Here is a 16,116-nt window from a genome sequence, read left to right as displayed (position 1 = left end):
AAACTCTTTCTGTGTGTTCAAGATGGATTCAGCTTTTTACTGAATTCTATGACATAGTATTTCTGGGTTGTTAAACAGTGGATGGTTTAGTTACTACAATGGCAACATCATTTTGAGAACTTTTTGTTATGTATTTCTTTCTTTTTTTTTTTTTTTAAAGATTTTATTCATTATTTGACAGAGAGAGAGATCACAAGTAGACAGAGAAGCAGGCAGAGAGAGGGGGGAAGCAGGCTCCCCGCTGAGCAGAGAGCCTGATGTGGGGCTTGATCCCAGGACTCTGGGATCATGACCTGAGCCAAAGGCAGAGGCCTAACCCACTGAGCCACTCAGGTGCCCCTGTTATATATTTCTAATTGGACAGTTTGGAAAATATGTCGTCGGCAGCTGTGTCCATTTCTTTTTGCCTGTTACTTCGTAGTATTTAAACACCTTGAAATGCCCAATGTGCAAAATACTATATGAACTTACCAGGAAAACAAATGAGCCCCTCTTCCTATCTCTCATATCACTGTCTGCTTTGCCTAAGGGGCTGAGGATAGATTTCCTATAAGTGGTAAGCAAACTAGAGTCTCTGGAGGAGGAAGAAAGCTAAGTAATTGTGTACATGTAAAGCACAGATATTGGTGTAACTTAGTCTTTAACAGAGCTGAGTAGCACTCTTCTCTCTATAAAGGTTTTCTGACTTATATAACATCTGTTTTGGCAAATGTAAATATGAAATTATAGGATTGCTGTCCTGATAGCTAGTCAAAAGGGCTTAGAAACAATTAGTGCAGATATGTCCTGTCAGTGCTGAGAAAGCTGATGCCCAAACAGTTACTTAGGTCACATCCACAGGAGGAGCAGAGCTGGGGTCAGAACCCTGGTCTTCTGGCTTCTAGACTACAGATTTTGTTTTTGAATGCCAAGTTTAAGCAATTCCAAGTTGGGTTTTTTTTTTTTTTTTAAGACTTTGTTTATTTATTTGACAGAGACAGAGAGAGAGGGAACACAAGCAGGGGGAGTGGGAGAGGGAGAAGCAGGTTGCCCGCAGAGCAGGGAGCCCGATGTGGGGCTTGATCCTAGGACCCCGGGATCACGACACCTGAGCTGAAGGCAGACACTTAATGACTGAGCCACCCAGGTGCCCCAGCAATTCCAAGTTCTTATCTGATGCTTTTAAATGTCAAAAAAGTCACTCAAAATGACAGTGTATTTCAAGACTTGGGTATTTTAATTCCTTTCCAAGTTTTTGAAACAAATTCTTCCCCACATGTAATATGTATTTTACTTCTTACAGTGTTGATATACTGGAATTAATTTTTCTTTTTTTTCTCACAGGAGAAGCTAACCTTTCTTCATACCTTATATCAGCACTTGATAGCAGGCTGTGTGCTCATGAAACAACCGGAAGGCATGCTGGATAAATTCTCTTGGACTGAGCTTTGTGCAGTCTTGCAGGAGAATGTTGATGCCCTGATCGCAGACCTCACCAGGGCTAATGAGAAGGTAACTGTCCTCAGGCACCAGATACCTCTATTAAATTCAGTGACATTTGTCCACATCACAGTATCATTAAGAGGGGCTGACATTCATCTTATTTCAAAAAGAATTTGGATGTTAATAATTCAATACCATTAATTATGGCTTGTCTACAACTCAGTTTGATGCCATTGCTGTGGGCATGTAAATGTGACTGAAGTCTGTATGAAGTCTCTAAGCTCCATACTCTGTGCAGGACATGCTAATACTACTAGCCAGTATTAGCCACAGGGACCTAATTAAAAGAAAATAAATTAATCTTACTGATGAAGCAATTCAAAGAACTTAGTCATTTACATTAATAAACCAACTCTTTATGTTAGCATAAAATAGAAACAAGATACAGTTATTCAAAAACATGATCTTAACATTTTTGCCCAGGAAATAACGAGGTGTTACTTTAAAAGCACTTAAAAATTTAAAATCATGTTTATGGTATTTCTTGAATCATAACAAACTGTGTATTAACAGGCCCCATTCAGTGCTGTAGTGTGTTCAAAGTGTAGATGGTAGCAGAAAACAGGGGACTTCACCAGCCCAGGAATTCAGTCTTTCAAAAAAAAGCCCCAAAACAACCCTCCCCGCCAAAACCCCAACAGGCCCTCTTTTCGTTATGGAAAATTAAAATGGCTTAGCAGACCAATGTATTCTGCTGATAAAGATACTGATTCTCATCCTGGCTCTACTGACCTGGTCAGGACTGTATTATGTGGTCTAGTTTCCAGATCTTAGTTGCCATGGCATTTGCTCTTACGAGATGTGAAAAAAAAAACAACCTGTTACCTGAGTTGTTTTTTTTTCCCCCTCCTCCAATCTGTTGAACTAATGAAACAGCATCTTGGCTGTTTCATAAAATTGTATTTTATACAATTTTACAGTAAGAACATTTTTCCTTGGTTTGATTGGCAAACACAACCTTAGGCACTGAGAAGTAGGATTAAGGAAATGAGGGAACACATTGTGAGAAGCACAGATGCTGTTCATGATTGAGAATGTGTGTGTAATGGGTTTGAAAATTACTGATAATTAAAATGAGTATATGTTTGAACCCTCTGAGATGGTATTATGTTTTAATAGTTTTTCATAGTTTCAAAACATCATTAATTGTCGTACATGTTAGATGATGATTTTCTTTCTGGTGTTTTGAACGTGAAGTAAAAAATGGTTGTAACATTCTGTTTTATTATATGTAAAATGTTAGTAGATTTGTAAATCTCATTGAAATACTTCATTTCCCATTGAGATATGTGAATAGCTTGAGTTTTGGTTCTAGAAGTAAAAATATTTTTAATTTTCTCAGTAAAGTTGATTATAGAATGAGTAACTTTATTAGAAAGAGAAAAAAGACTTATTATCTAAGCACAGATACATACAAATGACCCCATTTTCTCCTACGATATGATAATTTGTCCTACCAATTTCTGTTTCTTTTTTTTTCTTTTCCATTTTAACTTAAAATTTTTAAGTGAACTTAAGGAACGAAACATAGTAGAAGATTCTGGATGGTGTTTGGGGGGTTGCTACAAAGACATGTTTTGTGAACATATCTCATTCTCTGTTGCGCAACCCTATTTAGATAAGTCACCTGGAGTATATCTGTAAAAACAAGTCTGATACGATGAGAGAACTTCAGCAGACCCAGGAAGACACCTTTAACAAAGTGGCTGAGCAGATCAAAGCCCAGGAGAGCTGCTGGCACAAACAAAAGAAGGAACTGGAGCTGCAGTACTCGGAGCTCCTCTTGGAGGTGCAGAGGAGGGCACAGGTGCGCTGCTTCTGCCAAGAGCTTTACCAGTACGGTGCTCGGTCTTTTGTTATTGCCAGTGTTTTCTTTGAGTACCAAAGCGAAATCAGTTTAGAACTTTTTGAGAACCACATAGAACTTGTCAGGCATACATGCATATGATTGTGCAAACACACACATATATGTTGGATTTGATTGAGAACGGAAGTTATGGGTAGTTAACATGACCGAATTTTTTCATATACAAATTATTGTCATCATAGCTTATATTGTTAACTGTGATCCCTTCCCCATCAAGAATAACATACTGATAGTGTCTACTTTTTGTTGTTGTTGTTGTTACTGACTTTAATAATAGTTCATGTGTTCCCAAGATCAGATACTTAGAACCTGACTCAGTATTTAACCTCTTTATTTGGACCATTATTATACTGGGTCATACTTGTATTGGCAAGTTTAATTAAAGGAAAGAAACCATATTATTTTTATTTGTCAAAAAATAGTTTCAGATTGCTTAAAAGAACACGATTCTGCTTTCCGTATGTGAACTTATACCGTTCTCTGTGAATTTGAAGAGTTAATACATTCACTAAAAGTAGCCATGTGTTTGGTGTGTGTGATATGGTCTGCATTTTCTACTACTGAAATAAAAGACCTAAACAATTTATTATATTTTCTTTAGAGGTACCATTGGCATTCAGTGACATGAACAGATCTTAAGTGTATAGTTTGATGTTTGGATTGATGCAAAGACCTATGGAACCATATTCCACTTAAAACTTAAATTATTTCGTTACCCAGAAAGTTCTTCTGTGCCTTCTTCTGGTTCCCACCACATAGGCAGCCAGCGTTCCGATCCTGTCATCATAGATTACTTTCACTTGCTTTTGAGTTTCCTCTCAATGGAATCATTCAGTATGTATTGTTTGGTGGGTGGTTTATTTCACCCAAAATATTTCCTGAAACTCATCCATGTTGTTGTGTCAGTAATGCATTCTGTTTTTATGGTCAAGTAGCATTCTATTTTATAATTAAACCACAGTTTGATAGATTGTGAGTTGATGGATATTTCAGTTGTTTCCAGTTTTTGGCTATTGTAAATGAAATTGCAACAGATATTATAGAAGTATTTTGTTGACATATGGTTTTCATTTTTCTTGGTTAAGAGTGCAATTGCTAGGTCACAGGATAGCTGTATTTTTTTTTTAAGTCTCAATTTTTTTTTCAAAATGGTTGTATTATTTTATATTTCTACCACCAATATATGAAAGTTTCTATTATTCTTCATCCTCTGCAACATTTGGTATTGTCAGTCTTTAAAATTTTAGCCATTCTAGTTGTTTTAAAAAGGTATCTCATTGTGGTTTTAATTCGTATTTTCCTAGTGATTAATGATGTTCAGGACTTTTCATGTTCTTATTGGTCATTCATATATCTTCTTTTGTGAAATGTCTCTTCAAATGTTTGCCCATTAAAAAATTGGGATTGCTTGTGTTTTATTAGTGATTTGTAAGAGTTCTTTAGATATTCTGGATATAAATCCTTTCTTATACATGTGCATCACAAGTTCCAGTACTCACTTGTCTTTTCATGTTTTAGTATTTCTTTTGCTGATCACAAATTTTAATATTTTAATCAAGCCCAACCTATAAGTCTTTTTGGGTATTTATTTTTATGTGGTAAGCAATGTATCTGTACTCCAAATTTGTATGGATAATCTCCTATTATTTCTTCTAGAAGTTTGAAAATTTTAGCTTTCATGATGAGATCTATGATCCATCTCAAGTTAATTTTTGTATTTAATCTTAGGGAGAAGCTGAGGTTCATTTCCCCCCATATTTATTGTTCCCATACCGTCATTCATGACTTTATTTTCCTCATTGAATAGCCGTGGTCCCTTTGTGAGAACAAAACAAAAACAACTGATCATATATAAGAACCACAGGTTTGTTGGGGATCTGTAAAGTTTTGCCTTTTCCAGGATGTCATATAAGTGGAGTCATATGTCACCTTTTGGGTCTGACTTTTTTTTTCACTTAGCAAAACATGTTTGGGAATTATTCATGTTTTTGCATATATCAGTAGTTCATTCCTTTTTACTGCTGAGTTATATTCCATTGTGTGGATGTATCACTGTTTATGCTTGCTGATGAGCCTTTGGGTTATTTTTATTTTCTAGTAATTATGACTAAAGAACCTATCATGGATAGGTTGTTGTGTGATCATAAGTTTTTACTTCTCTTGGGTAAATACTTAGAGGAGTGTGATTTCTGGGTTATATGGTAAGTACATATTTATATGTTATATAAATGGTTATATGGTAAAAACTGACACTGTTTTCCCAAGTGGCTGTACCATTTTGACTTCCCACTAACATGTAAGGGAGTTCTAATTAGTCTGCATTTGTGCCAGCATGTGGTTTCATAATTTTTTTTTTCCTTTTTAGATAGTCTAGTAGGGAAGGAATGGTTGTGGTTTTAATTTCCATTTTCCCTGATGAATGTTTTTTTCATATGCTTATTTACCATCTGTACATATTTTTGGGTAAATAACTTGTTCATATCTTTTGCCCACTTTTTAATTGGATTGCTTGTTTCCTTGTAGTTGAATTTTGAGAGTCATTTACATATTCTGAATAGAAGCCATTTGTCAGGTGATTTGCAAATATTTTCTCCCATTCACTTAAAAGTTCTTTGGCAGAGCCAATATTTTACATTTTTATCAAGTCCATCTTATCAAATTTTTTCTTTTATGACTTATGCTTTTAGTGTTGTATCTAAGAAGTGTTTGCTTAGTGCAAGGTCACCAAGATTTCCTCCCATTTTTTTCTTCTATATGTTTTGTAGTTTTAAGTTTTGCAAATAGGTCTATGATTCATTTTCAGTAAATTTTTGTAAAGATGTGAAGTATGGGTTGATGTCCATTTGCTTTTCATATGGATATCCAGTCAATCCAGCACTATTTATTAGAAGATTACCCTTTCTCAATTGAATTGCCTTTGAACTTTGTCAAAATCAATTTGCTATATTTGTTACAAGTCTGTTTCTGACTTCTCAATAATATTCCATTTATTTGTATGTCTATACATTAAACTATACTGATTTGATTTTTGTAGGTTTTTAGAAAGTCTTGAATTCAGGGAGTGTGACTCTTCCAACTTCCTTTATTTCCTATCAGTTTTTTTTATTGAATAAATTTAACATGTAACATTATGTAAATTTAAGATGTACATTGTGTTAATTTGATACATTTATATATTGTAATATGATTGCCATTGTAACGATATTTATCACATTGCATACTTACAGTACAACATTTTTATTATTATCTATATTCAATAAACTGTGCATTTAATCTCCATGGCTATTTTAGTACTTATAAAAGTTTGTACCCTTAAGCAACATCAGTTTAACCCCCCTTTCCAATCCTCCATCCCCTATCCCCTGGTAACAACCATTTTGCTTTCTTTCTTTCTTCCTTTTTTTTTTTTTTTTTAGCATGGTTGATCTTTTAAGATTCCATGTATAAGTGATACATTTAATACACCTCTTTGTCTGGCTTACCCCCTTTAGCATAATGTACTCAAGGCCCATTTATGTTTTTGCAAATGATAGGATATCCTCCTTCCTCATGGCTGAATAATATTTTGTTGTGTATATACACCACATCTCTTTTATCCATTCATCTGGTGATGGGCATTTGGTTGTTTTCATATCGTGACTACTGTTTATGGTGCTGCAGTACTATGCATGGGGATGCATATGTCTCATCGAGTTCCTGTTTTCACTTCCTTTGAGTATATTCCCATAAGTGGAGTTGATGGAATGTATGGTAGGTGTATTTTCAAGTTTTTGAGTGACCTCTATATTGTTTTCCTCTATATTGATTGAACTAATTTACATTCCCATATTCTCACCAGTACCTGTTGTCTCTTGTCTTTTAGAAGCTGGCCATTCCAGCAGGTGTGAGGTGATATCTCAGTGCAGTTTTTATTTGCATTTCCCTGATGATGAGTGATGTTGAGCATCTTCTCATGTGCTTGTTGACCATTTTGATGTCTTCTTTGGAAGAATGTTTATTTAGTTCTCCTGACCATTTTAAAAATGGGCCTTTTTTTCATTATGAAGTTGTGTCAGTTTTTATGTATTTTGGGTATTAACCCCTTATCTGATAAAGATTTGAAAATTTTTTTTCCCACTTTGTAGGCTGCTTTTTCATTTTGTTAGTTTCTTTTGCTGTGCAGAAGCTTTTGAGTTTGATGTAGCCCTGTTTATTGGTTTTTGCTTTTGTTGTTTGTACTTTTGACATCATACCCAAAAGAACATTGCTAAGTATCAATGATCTTCTTTTCTATATTCCAGGAGTTTTTTGGTATCAGGTGTTATATTTAAATCTTTGACCCATTTGGAGTTAATTTTGTGAGTTGTGTGAATTAGGGGGTCCAATTTATTGCTGTGCGTACGTTCCTCCGGTTTTCCCAGCACCATTTGAAGAGAGTATCTTTTACCCATTAGGTGGTCTTGGCTCTCTTGTCCAATATTAGTCGACTGTATATACCAGGATTTAATTCTGGGCTCTTTATTCTGTTCCACTGGTCTATGTGTCTGTTTTTGTGCCAATAACATACTGTTTTTATAACTATGACTTGCTGATGATTTGATCTTATATATAAAAAACTTTAAAGAGCCAATCAAAAAACTGTTGGGTTAATTAAAGATTTCAGTAAAGTGGCAGGTTAAAAAAAATCCACTAACAGAAATAATGAAATACTGAAAAAAGAAGTAAAGAAAACTATCCCATTTACAAAAATCATAAAATACTTAGGAATAAATTTTATCAAAGAAGTGAAAGATTGTACAATGAAAGCTGTAAGACTTGGCTCAAAGAAATCGAAGACACAAGCAAATGGAAAGACTTCCTGTGTTCATGGATTGAAGATTTCACATTGTTAAAATGGCCATACCATGCAAAAGCCATCTATAGATTCAATGCATTCCCCACCAAAATACCAAAGGCATTCTTCATAGAAATAGAAGAAACAATCCTAAAATTTGTATGGAAACACAAAAGACCGTATTAACCAAAGCAGTCCTGAGAAAAAAGAGCAAAACCAGGGGTATCATGCTTCCTGATTTCAAACTATCCTATCAGTGTTATGAATTCATTTTTATTCTTTTTTCTTCTTTAAAATGTAATTAATTAACATATAGTATATTATTACTTTTAGATATAGAGTTCAATGATTCATCAGTCTTATATAATACTCAGTGCTCATTACTTCTCATGCCCTCCTTAATGTCCATCACCCAGTTACCCTATTCCCCCTCAACAACCCTCAGTTTTTTTCCTAAGAGTAAGAGTACAGTTTGTCTCTGTCTCTGACTTTGTTGTTTTATTTTTCCCTCCCTTCCCCTATGATTCTGTTTTGTTTCTGAAATTCCACATGTGAGTTAGGTCATATGACAATTGTCTTTTTCTGATTCACTTATTTTGCTTAGCATAATATTCTCCAGTTCCATCCACATCGTTACAAATGGCAAGATTATATTTTTTGATTGCTAAGTAGTATTCCATTGTGTGTGTGTGTGTGTGTGTGTGTGTGTATGTCAATGACATCTTTACCCATTCATCTGTTGTTAGACATCTGGGCTCTATCAGTAGTTTGGCTATTGTGGACATTGCTGCTGTAAACATTCGGGTGCAGGTGCCTCTTCAGATCACTACATTTGTCTCTTTGGGGCAGATACCTAGTAGTAGTTTAATCGTTGAGTTGTAGGATGGCTCTATTTTCAACATTTTGAGGGACCTCCATACTGTTTTCCAGAGTGGCTGCATCTGCTTACATTCCCACCAGTGGTGTAAGAGGGTTCCCCTTTCTCCACATCCTTGCCAACATCTATTGTTTCCTGATTTATTAATTTTAGCCATTCTGACTGGTGTGAGGTGGTATCTTGTTGTGGTTTTGATTTGCATTTCCCTAGTGCTGAGTGATATTGAGCATTTTTTCATGTACCTGCTGCCCATTTGGATGTCTTCTTTGGAAAAATGTCTGTTCATGTCTTCTGCCCATTTCTTGACTGGATTATTTGTTCTTTGGGTATTGAGTTTGGTAAGTTCTTGATAGATTTTGGATACTAGCCCTTTATCTGATAAGACATTTGCAAATATCTTCTCCCATCTGCCAGTTGTATTTTGGTTGACTGTTTCCTTTGCTGTGCAGCAGTTTTTATTTTAATGAAGTCCCAACAGTTCATCTTTGCCTCTGTTTCCCTTATCTTTGGAGATGTGTCTAGCCAGAAGTTGCTGCAGCTGAGGTTGAAGTGGTTGCTGCCTGTGTCCTCCTCTAGGATTTTGATGGATTATTGTCTCACATTTAGGTCTTTCACCCATTTTGAGTTTATATTTCTATATCATGTAAGGAAATGGTCCAGTTTCATTCTTCTGCATGTGGCTGTCCAATTTTTTTTTAATTATAATTTTTTATTTTTTATAAACATATATTTTTATCCCCAGGGGTACAGGTCTGTGAATCACCAGGTTTACACACTTCACAGCACTCACCAAAGCACATACCTCCCCAATGTCCATAATCCCACCCCCTTATCCCAAACCCCCTCCCCCCAGCAACCCTCAGTTTGTTTTTTGAGATTAAAAGTCACTTATGGCTGTCCAATTTTCCCAACACCATTTGTTGAAGAGACTGTCCTTTTTCCATTGGAACTTCTTTCCTGTTTTGTCAAAAATTAATGGGCCATAGAGTTGAGGGTTCATTTCTGGGTTCTCTATTTTGTTCCATTGATCTATATGTCTGTTTTTGTGCCAGTATCATACTGTCTTGATGGTTATAGCTTTGTAATAGAGCTTGAAGTCCAGAATTGTGATGCCTCCAGCTTTGGTTTTCTTTTTCAACATTCCTCTGGCTATTCAGGGTCTTTTCTGGTTCCATACAAATTTTAGGATATTTGTTCCATTTCTGTGAAAAAAGCTGATGGTATTTTGATAGGGATTGTATTAAGTGTGTAGATTGCTCTATGTAGCATAGACATTTTCACAGTATTTATTCTTCCAATCATGAGCAGGGGTTTTTCCATTTCTTTGTGTCTTCTTCAATTTCTTTCAGGAGTGTTCTATAGTTTTCTGAGTACAGATCCTTTGCCTCTTTGGTTAGGTTTATTCCTAGGTATCATGTGGTTTTGGTGCAATTGTAAATGGGATTGATTCCTTGATTTCTCTTTCTTCTGTCTCATTGTTGGTGTTTAGAAATGCAACCGATTCTGTGCATTGATTTTATATCTTGCCACTTTGCTGAATTCCTATATGAGTTCTAGCAATTTTGGGATGGAGGCCTTTGGGTTTTCCACATATAGTATTATGTCATCTGGGAAGAGTGAGAGTTTGACTTCTTTGCTGATTCGGATGCTTTTTATTTCTTTTTGTTGTCTGATTGCCAAGGCTAGGACCTCTAGTACTATGTTGAAGAGCAGTGGTGAGAGTGGACATCCCTGCCATGTTCCTGACCTTAGGGGAAAAGCTATCAGTTTTTCCCCATTGAGAATGACATTCACTGTGGGCTTTTTGTAGATGGCCTTTACAATATTGAGGTATGTTCCTTCTATCCCTACACTGTGAAGAGTGTAAATCAAGAAAGATGCTGTACTTTGTCAAATGTTTTTTCTGCATCTATTAAGAGGAACATATGGTTCTTGCCCTTTCTTCTGTTAATGTATTGTATCACATTGATTGATTTGTGGATGTTGAACCACCCTTGCAGGAATAAATCCCACTTGGTCATGGTGAATGGAGAGTACTTTTAATGTACTCTCAGATCCTATTGGCTGGTAACTTGTTGAGAATTTTTGCATCCATGTTCATCAGGGATATTGGTCTGTAATTTTCCTTTTTGATAGGGGTCTTTGTCTTATTTTGGGATGAAGGTAATGCTGGCTTCATAGAAAGAGTTTGGAAGTTTTCCTTCCATTTATGTTTTTTAAAACAGCTTCAGAAGAATAGGGCTCATTTAGTGATCACAAATTCTTTTAATTTCTGTTTGTCCTGGAATCTTTTTATCTCCCCTTCTGTTTTGAATGACATATTGCTGGATACAATATTCTTGGCTTCATATTTTTCCCATTAAGCACTCTGAATATACCATGCCAGTCTTTTCTGGCCTACCAGGTCTCTGTAGATAGGTCTCCTGCCAGCCTGTTATTTCTACGCTTGTAGGTTATGGACCTCTTGTCCCAAACTTCTTACAGGATTTTCTCTTGGTCTCTGAGATTTGCAAGTTTCACTATTATATATTGGGGTGTTGACCTATTTTTATTGATTTTAAGGGTAGTTCTCTGTGCCTCCTAGACTTGAATGCCCGTTTTCTTACCCAGATTTGGGAAGTTCTGCACTATAATTTGCTCTAATATACCTTCTGCCCCTCTCTTTTTCTCTCTCTTTCTTCTTCTTCTGGGATCCCAATTATTCTAATACTGTTTTGCTTAATGGTATCACTTATCTCTGGAATTCCCCCCTCGTGATCCAGTAGTTGTTTATATCTCTTTTTCTCAGCCTCTTCATTCTCCATCATTTGGTCTTCTATATCACATTCTCTCCTGTGCCTTATTTATCCTAGCATTTAGAACCATTTTTGATTACACCTCATTAATAGCCTTTTTGATTTCCAATTGATTAGATTTTAGTTCTTTTATTTTTCCAGAAAAGGCTTCTCTAGGGTCTCCTATGCTTTCTCAAGCCCAGCTAGTATCTATATAATTGTTATTCTGAACTCTAGTTCCGACATCTTACTTGCATCTGTACTGATTAGTTCCGTGGCAGTCAGTACTGCCTCTTCTCTTTTTTGAAGCTGAGTTTTTCCATCTTGTCATTCTGTCCAGAGAAGAGTAGATGAATGAGAGAACAGAGTACGAAAATGGCAACAATGACCCTAGAGACATCAGATGAGCCCTAAAACCAAAAAAAAAAAAAAAAAAAAGAGAGAGAGAGAGAGAGAGAGAGAAAGAGAGTATAATCAGACAGGTGAACAGAACAGAGTAATACACTGGATCCTGTGTGTATTTTGGTTTGGTTTGTATTTTGGTGTATTTTGGTTTGGTTTGTTTGTTAGAAGAAACTACAGCACAAAATTGTAAAGAAAGAAAAAGTATATATGTAATTAAATACAATGAAAGGATAGCATGTAACTGTAAAAATGAAAACTAAAATACAAAAAAAAAAAAAAGAAGAAGAAGGAATATAAACATACAGGTGAATAAAACAGAACCATACACTACATCCTGGGTGCATTTTGGTCTGTTTGTTAGAAGAAACTACAGCCCAAATTGGTAAAGAAACAGCAACTTATATATATTAAAAAATACAATTAAATACATTGAAATGATAGAATAATTGTAAAGATGAAAATTAAAAAAGCTTTAATCAAAAATAAAAAAGAAGGGGCACCTGCATGGCTCAGTGGGTTAAAGCCTCTGCCTTTGGCTCAGGTCATGATCCCAGGGTCATGGGATTGAGCCCCACATTGGGCTCTCTGCTCAGCAGGGAGCCTGCTTCCTCCTCTCTCTCTGCCTGCCCCTCTGCCTGCTTGTGATCTCTGTCAAATAAATAAATAAATAATCTTAAAAAAAAAAAGAAGGGAAAAAAAAGAGAGAATGTAATCAGACAAGTGAAGAAAACAGAGCCATACACTCAATTCTTGGTGTATTTAGGTCTGTTAAAAGAAACTGTATCCCAAAATTGTAAAGAAAGAAATTTTAAAGAATTACAAAATTGTAAAGAAATGTATGTATATGCAAAAATCAAATTGAATACAATAAAAGGATATAATGTAACTTTAAAAATGAAAACTAAAAAAGTCTTAAAAAAAGTTGTTAAAATAAGAAATTGTTTGAAAAAGGAAAGAGAAAACAAATTAAATTGGGAAGACTAATGAATCATGGGGGGAAAAAAGTGAATTCTATATACTATTTTCCCCCAGCACAGGAGTTTTGCAGTTATGTCTGATTGGTAAACTTGGTCTTAGCCATAAATTCTTGCTGATCTTCTGGTAGAGAGGCCTGTTGTGTTGATTCTCAAGTGTCTTTGTGCCGGGCAGAATTATATCACCCTTGCCAGGGGGCCAGACTAAGTAGCTCAGTATTGCTCTACGTGGCTTTTGTTCACTGAAGTCTTTTCCTACAGCTTTAGAGGTTGAGAGTGAAAATGGCGGCCTCCCAATCTTCAGCCCCAGAGCTGAAATCAGCTCATGCCCCACACTCCTTAGTGCGTCTTCAGGGAAAAGCAGTTAGTCAATCATGCCTGTCTCCCTAGTCCCTGTCTGCACTCCATGCTTACCGGGCCTGTGACCAAGCATTTCTGTCTCAGGCACATGACCCCTTTTTGAGTCTCCAAACCCTGCATACTCCTGTTGGACCACTCCCAGCAGGAGGAAGAGGGCTCTCCCTGGTTCTGCCACTCGCTGGACCTCTGCTCAAACCAACTGTGCTGTGGTTCCTGGTTTACGGTTTATGGCAACCCTGAGCTGAGAGCCCTCTCCTGGGCTCGCTTATTGCAGTCGGCTTCCCTGCTTCAATACCTGCCACGCTCAGGCACTCCCAGTCTTCCTGTGACCCCGAGGGTCCTGAGACCACACTGTCCCATCTAGGATTCTGCCCCTCTTCACCACCTGAGCACCTTTCAGGCAGGGACGTCCCTCACCAGAGCAGACTTCTCAGAGTTCTGATTTTGTGCTGTGCTTCTCTATCACTTTCTGGTGCCAGCTGAGGAAGGCTCCCTTCGCCTATGGTTTATTTTCCCATGTATCTCCCAGATTCACTTTTCCACACACCTTCTATCTTGCAGAAAGTGGCTGCTTTTCTATTTGTAAAGTTGCAGCTATTCTCTTAGGTCTCCAGTGGAGTTCACTAAGGTGTTCAGAATGATTTAATAGCTATCTTGCTGCATTCCTGGGACCAGATGAAACTAAAGTCTCCTATTCCTCCGCCATCTTGGACTCCTTTCCCAATTCACTTTTATTCTAAATATATAGGAAGGCATAGCTGTTCACTTTCCTAACTAAGGGACTCAATGATCACAAATGCTAGTGTTTTAAGAGATTGTCTCACTGAGGACTTTTTCCTGAAGGATATGTGACACCCTAGGCTTTGATCCTTGGGTATGCAAATTGAAAATATCATTTTCATTATTCCTGAAAGCACATTAATAATATATGTTGTCATATTGTCTGTATTATTTATATACATATTTAAATTTTCATAAAATATAATTGAATACACAGCAGCAATTCATTTGGGTTTTATAGTTGGTAAATTGCTATTATAATGCATAGTATGGGGTATATACACTTTATTTTAGGAAATTTTGGTATGTTTAATTCTTTATTTCTGTTTTTCCTCCCCAGAGATGCAATACAAATAACATTATTTTCATTTTATATTAATTAATATATTTTCAAAAGTTATATTGATAAGAACATAAGAAAAATCCACAGTTGTTGGATAGCATTGTAGATTGTAGAGGATGTTTGGTGTTAGATGAACATAGCTATTATAAGAGGCATCTGCTGGGAAACAAATGACTTATCTATAGAGCCCTGTGTTTCATGTTTGTTTATATTAAAGAAATGGCTAGTAAAAGACAGGTTAAATAAAAAAAAATTGGGGGCTTCAAATAGTTTTTTTTATCTGAAAAAACGTATAGCATTATTTGCAAGGTTTTGAATGTGTAAGCTTTAAACAATTAGTGGGAATGCTATGAGATGAATGATACTTGTGGAACAGGAAGCTTGATTTTACTATCACAACATGTTTTTAACATTAGGCAAAATGTGCTGGCCACGTGGTTGGGTAGCTCTTCAATTTAAATTCTTTGGAGCCATCATGTAAATACATCTCAGGCATGTATGCCTACTGAAGCACCTGGCCAGAGTGCCAGATCACATTCTCTTATTAACTTGGCTTTTGTTAAAGTATTTGTGTTCTTATATCTTTTATCTGAAAAAGATGGAATTACTGGAATAACTCCCCTAATAAAAGTAAAGATTTTTGCCTATCAGTTAAATATGGTTTAACCTTCGTGTAATATTTATTGTAAACACTTTAGGTTTATTGGACAACTTAGTAAAATCATGTGAGTTAAGAATAGAGACCAAAAATCAAAGAAATTGAGGTTCATCGTAATATATTGCTTTTTATTTCTATTGTATGACAGTATTAAGACTACATTTGGCAAGAAATCTGGATTAGTGTTATTAGATGTTGAAACTTTTTTTCTTTTTGATTGAATTCCAAAAATATTCTGAGCTCAGCTTGTTTATGTTATTGGAGGTGATAGGTGCATGTAGCTGCCTACAGTGATTCACAGGCAGTTAGTTTGACACAATTCTGTGCCCACCACATGCTAATGGACTCGGTGTGATGGGGCACCTCTAATGAAATAGTAGAAAGTCCTCTGATTCTGAAATAATTGCTTTAGAGATTTTTTTTTTCTTAAATAAGGCTATCAATGAATTTCCACAATGCTCAGTAGATTTTTCAATGCTTTTTTTTTTTTTAAAGATTTTATTTACTTATTTGATAGGCAGAGATCACAAGCAGGCAGAGAGGCAGGCAGAGAGAGAGGAGGAAGCAGGCTCCCCGCTGAGCAGAGAGCCCGATGTGGGGCTTGGTCCTAGGACCCTGAGACTATGACCCGAGCCAAAGGCAGAGGCTTTAACCCACTGAGCCAGCCAGGCGCCCCTTTCAATGCTTTTATTAATAACTTGTGTGCCTTCTCTTACTCAAGTCCCTCAACAACCATATGAGATAGGTCATTTAAGCATCATTTCTTTTTTTTACAAATGAGGA

General features: G+C 36.2%; 1 protein-coding gene across 8 annotated transcripts in view; it reads left to right on the top strand.

Annotated features, from left to right (window-relative positions):
- Positions 1–16,116, top strand: part of CCDC171 (coiled-coil domain containing 171) — a 299,073-nt gene that overhangs the window by 121,829 nt on the left and 161,128 nt on the right. For all 8 annotated transcript variants that reach the window (XM_059141859.1, XM_059141862.1, XM_059141860.1 and 5 more), the window contains 2 exons: positions 1,324–1,491; positions 3,101–3,289. In XM_059141859.1, coding sequence (XP_058997842.1) covers positions 1,324–1,491; positions 3,101–3,289 — 357 coding nt within the window. The remainder of the gene's footprint in view (positions 1–1,323; positions 1,492–3,100; positions 3,290–16,116) is intronic.

This window comes from Mustela lutreola, chromosome 12 (genome assembly GCF_030435805.1).
Source record: "Mustela lutreola isolate mMusLut2 chromosome 12, mMusLut2.pri, whole genome shotgun sequence".
Taxonomy (NCBI): domain Eukaryota; kingdom Metazoa; phylum Chordata; class Mammalia; order Carnivora; family Mustelidae; genus Mustela; species Mustela lutreola.
Note: the sequence above shows the minus strand (reverse complement) of the source record. Positions and strands in the feature narration are given on the sequence as shown.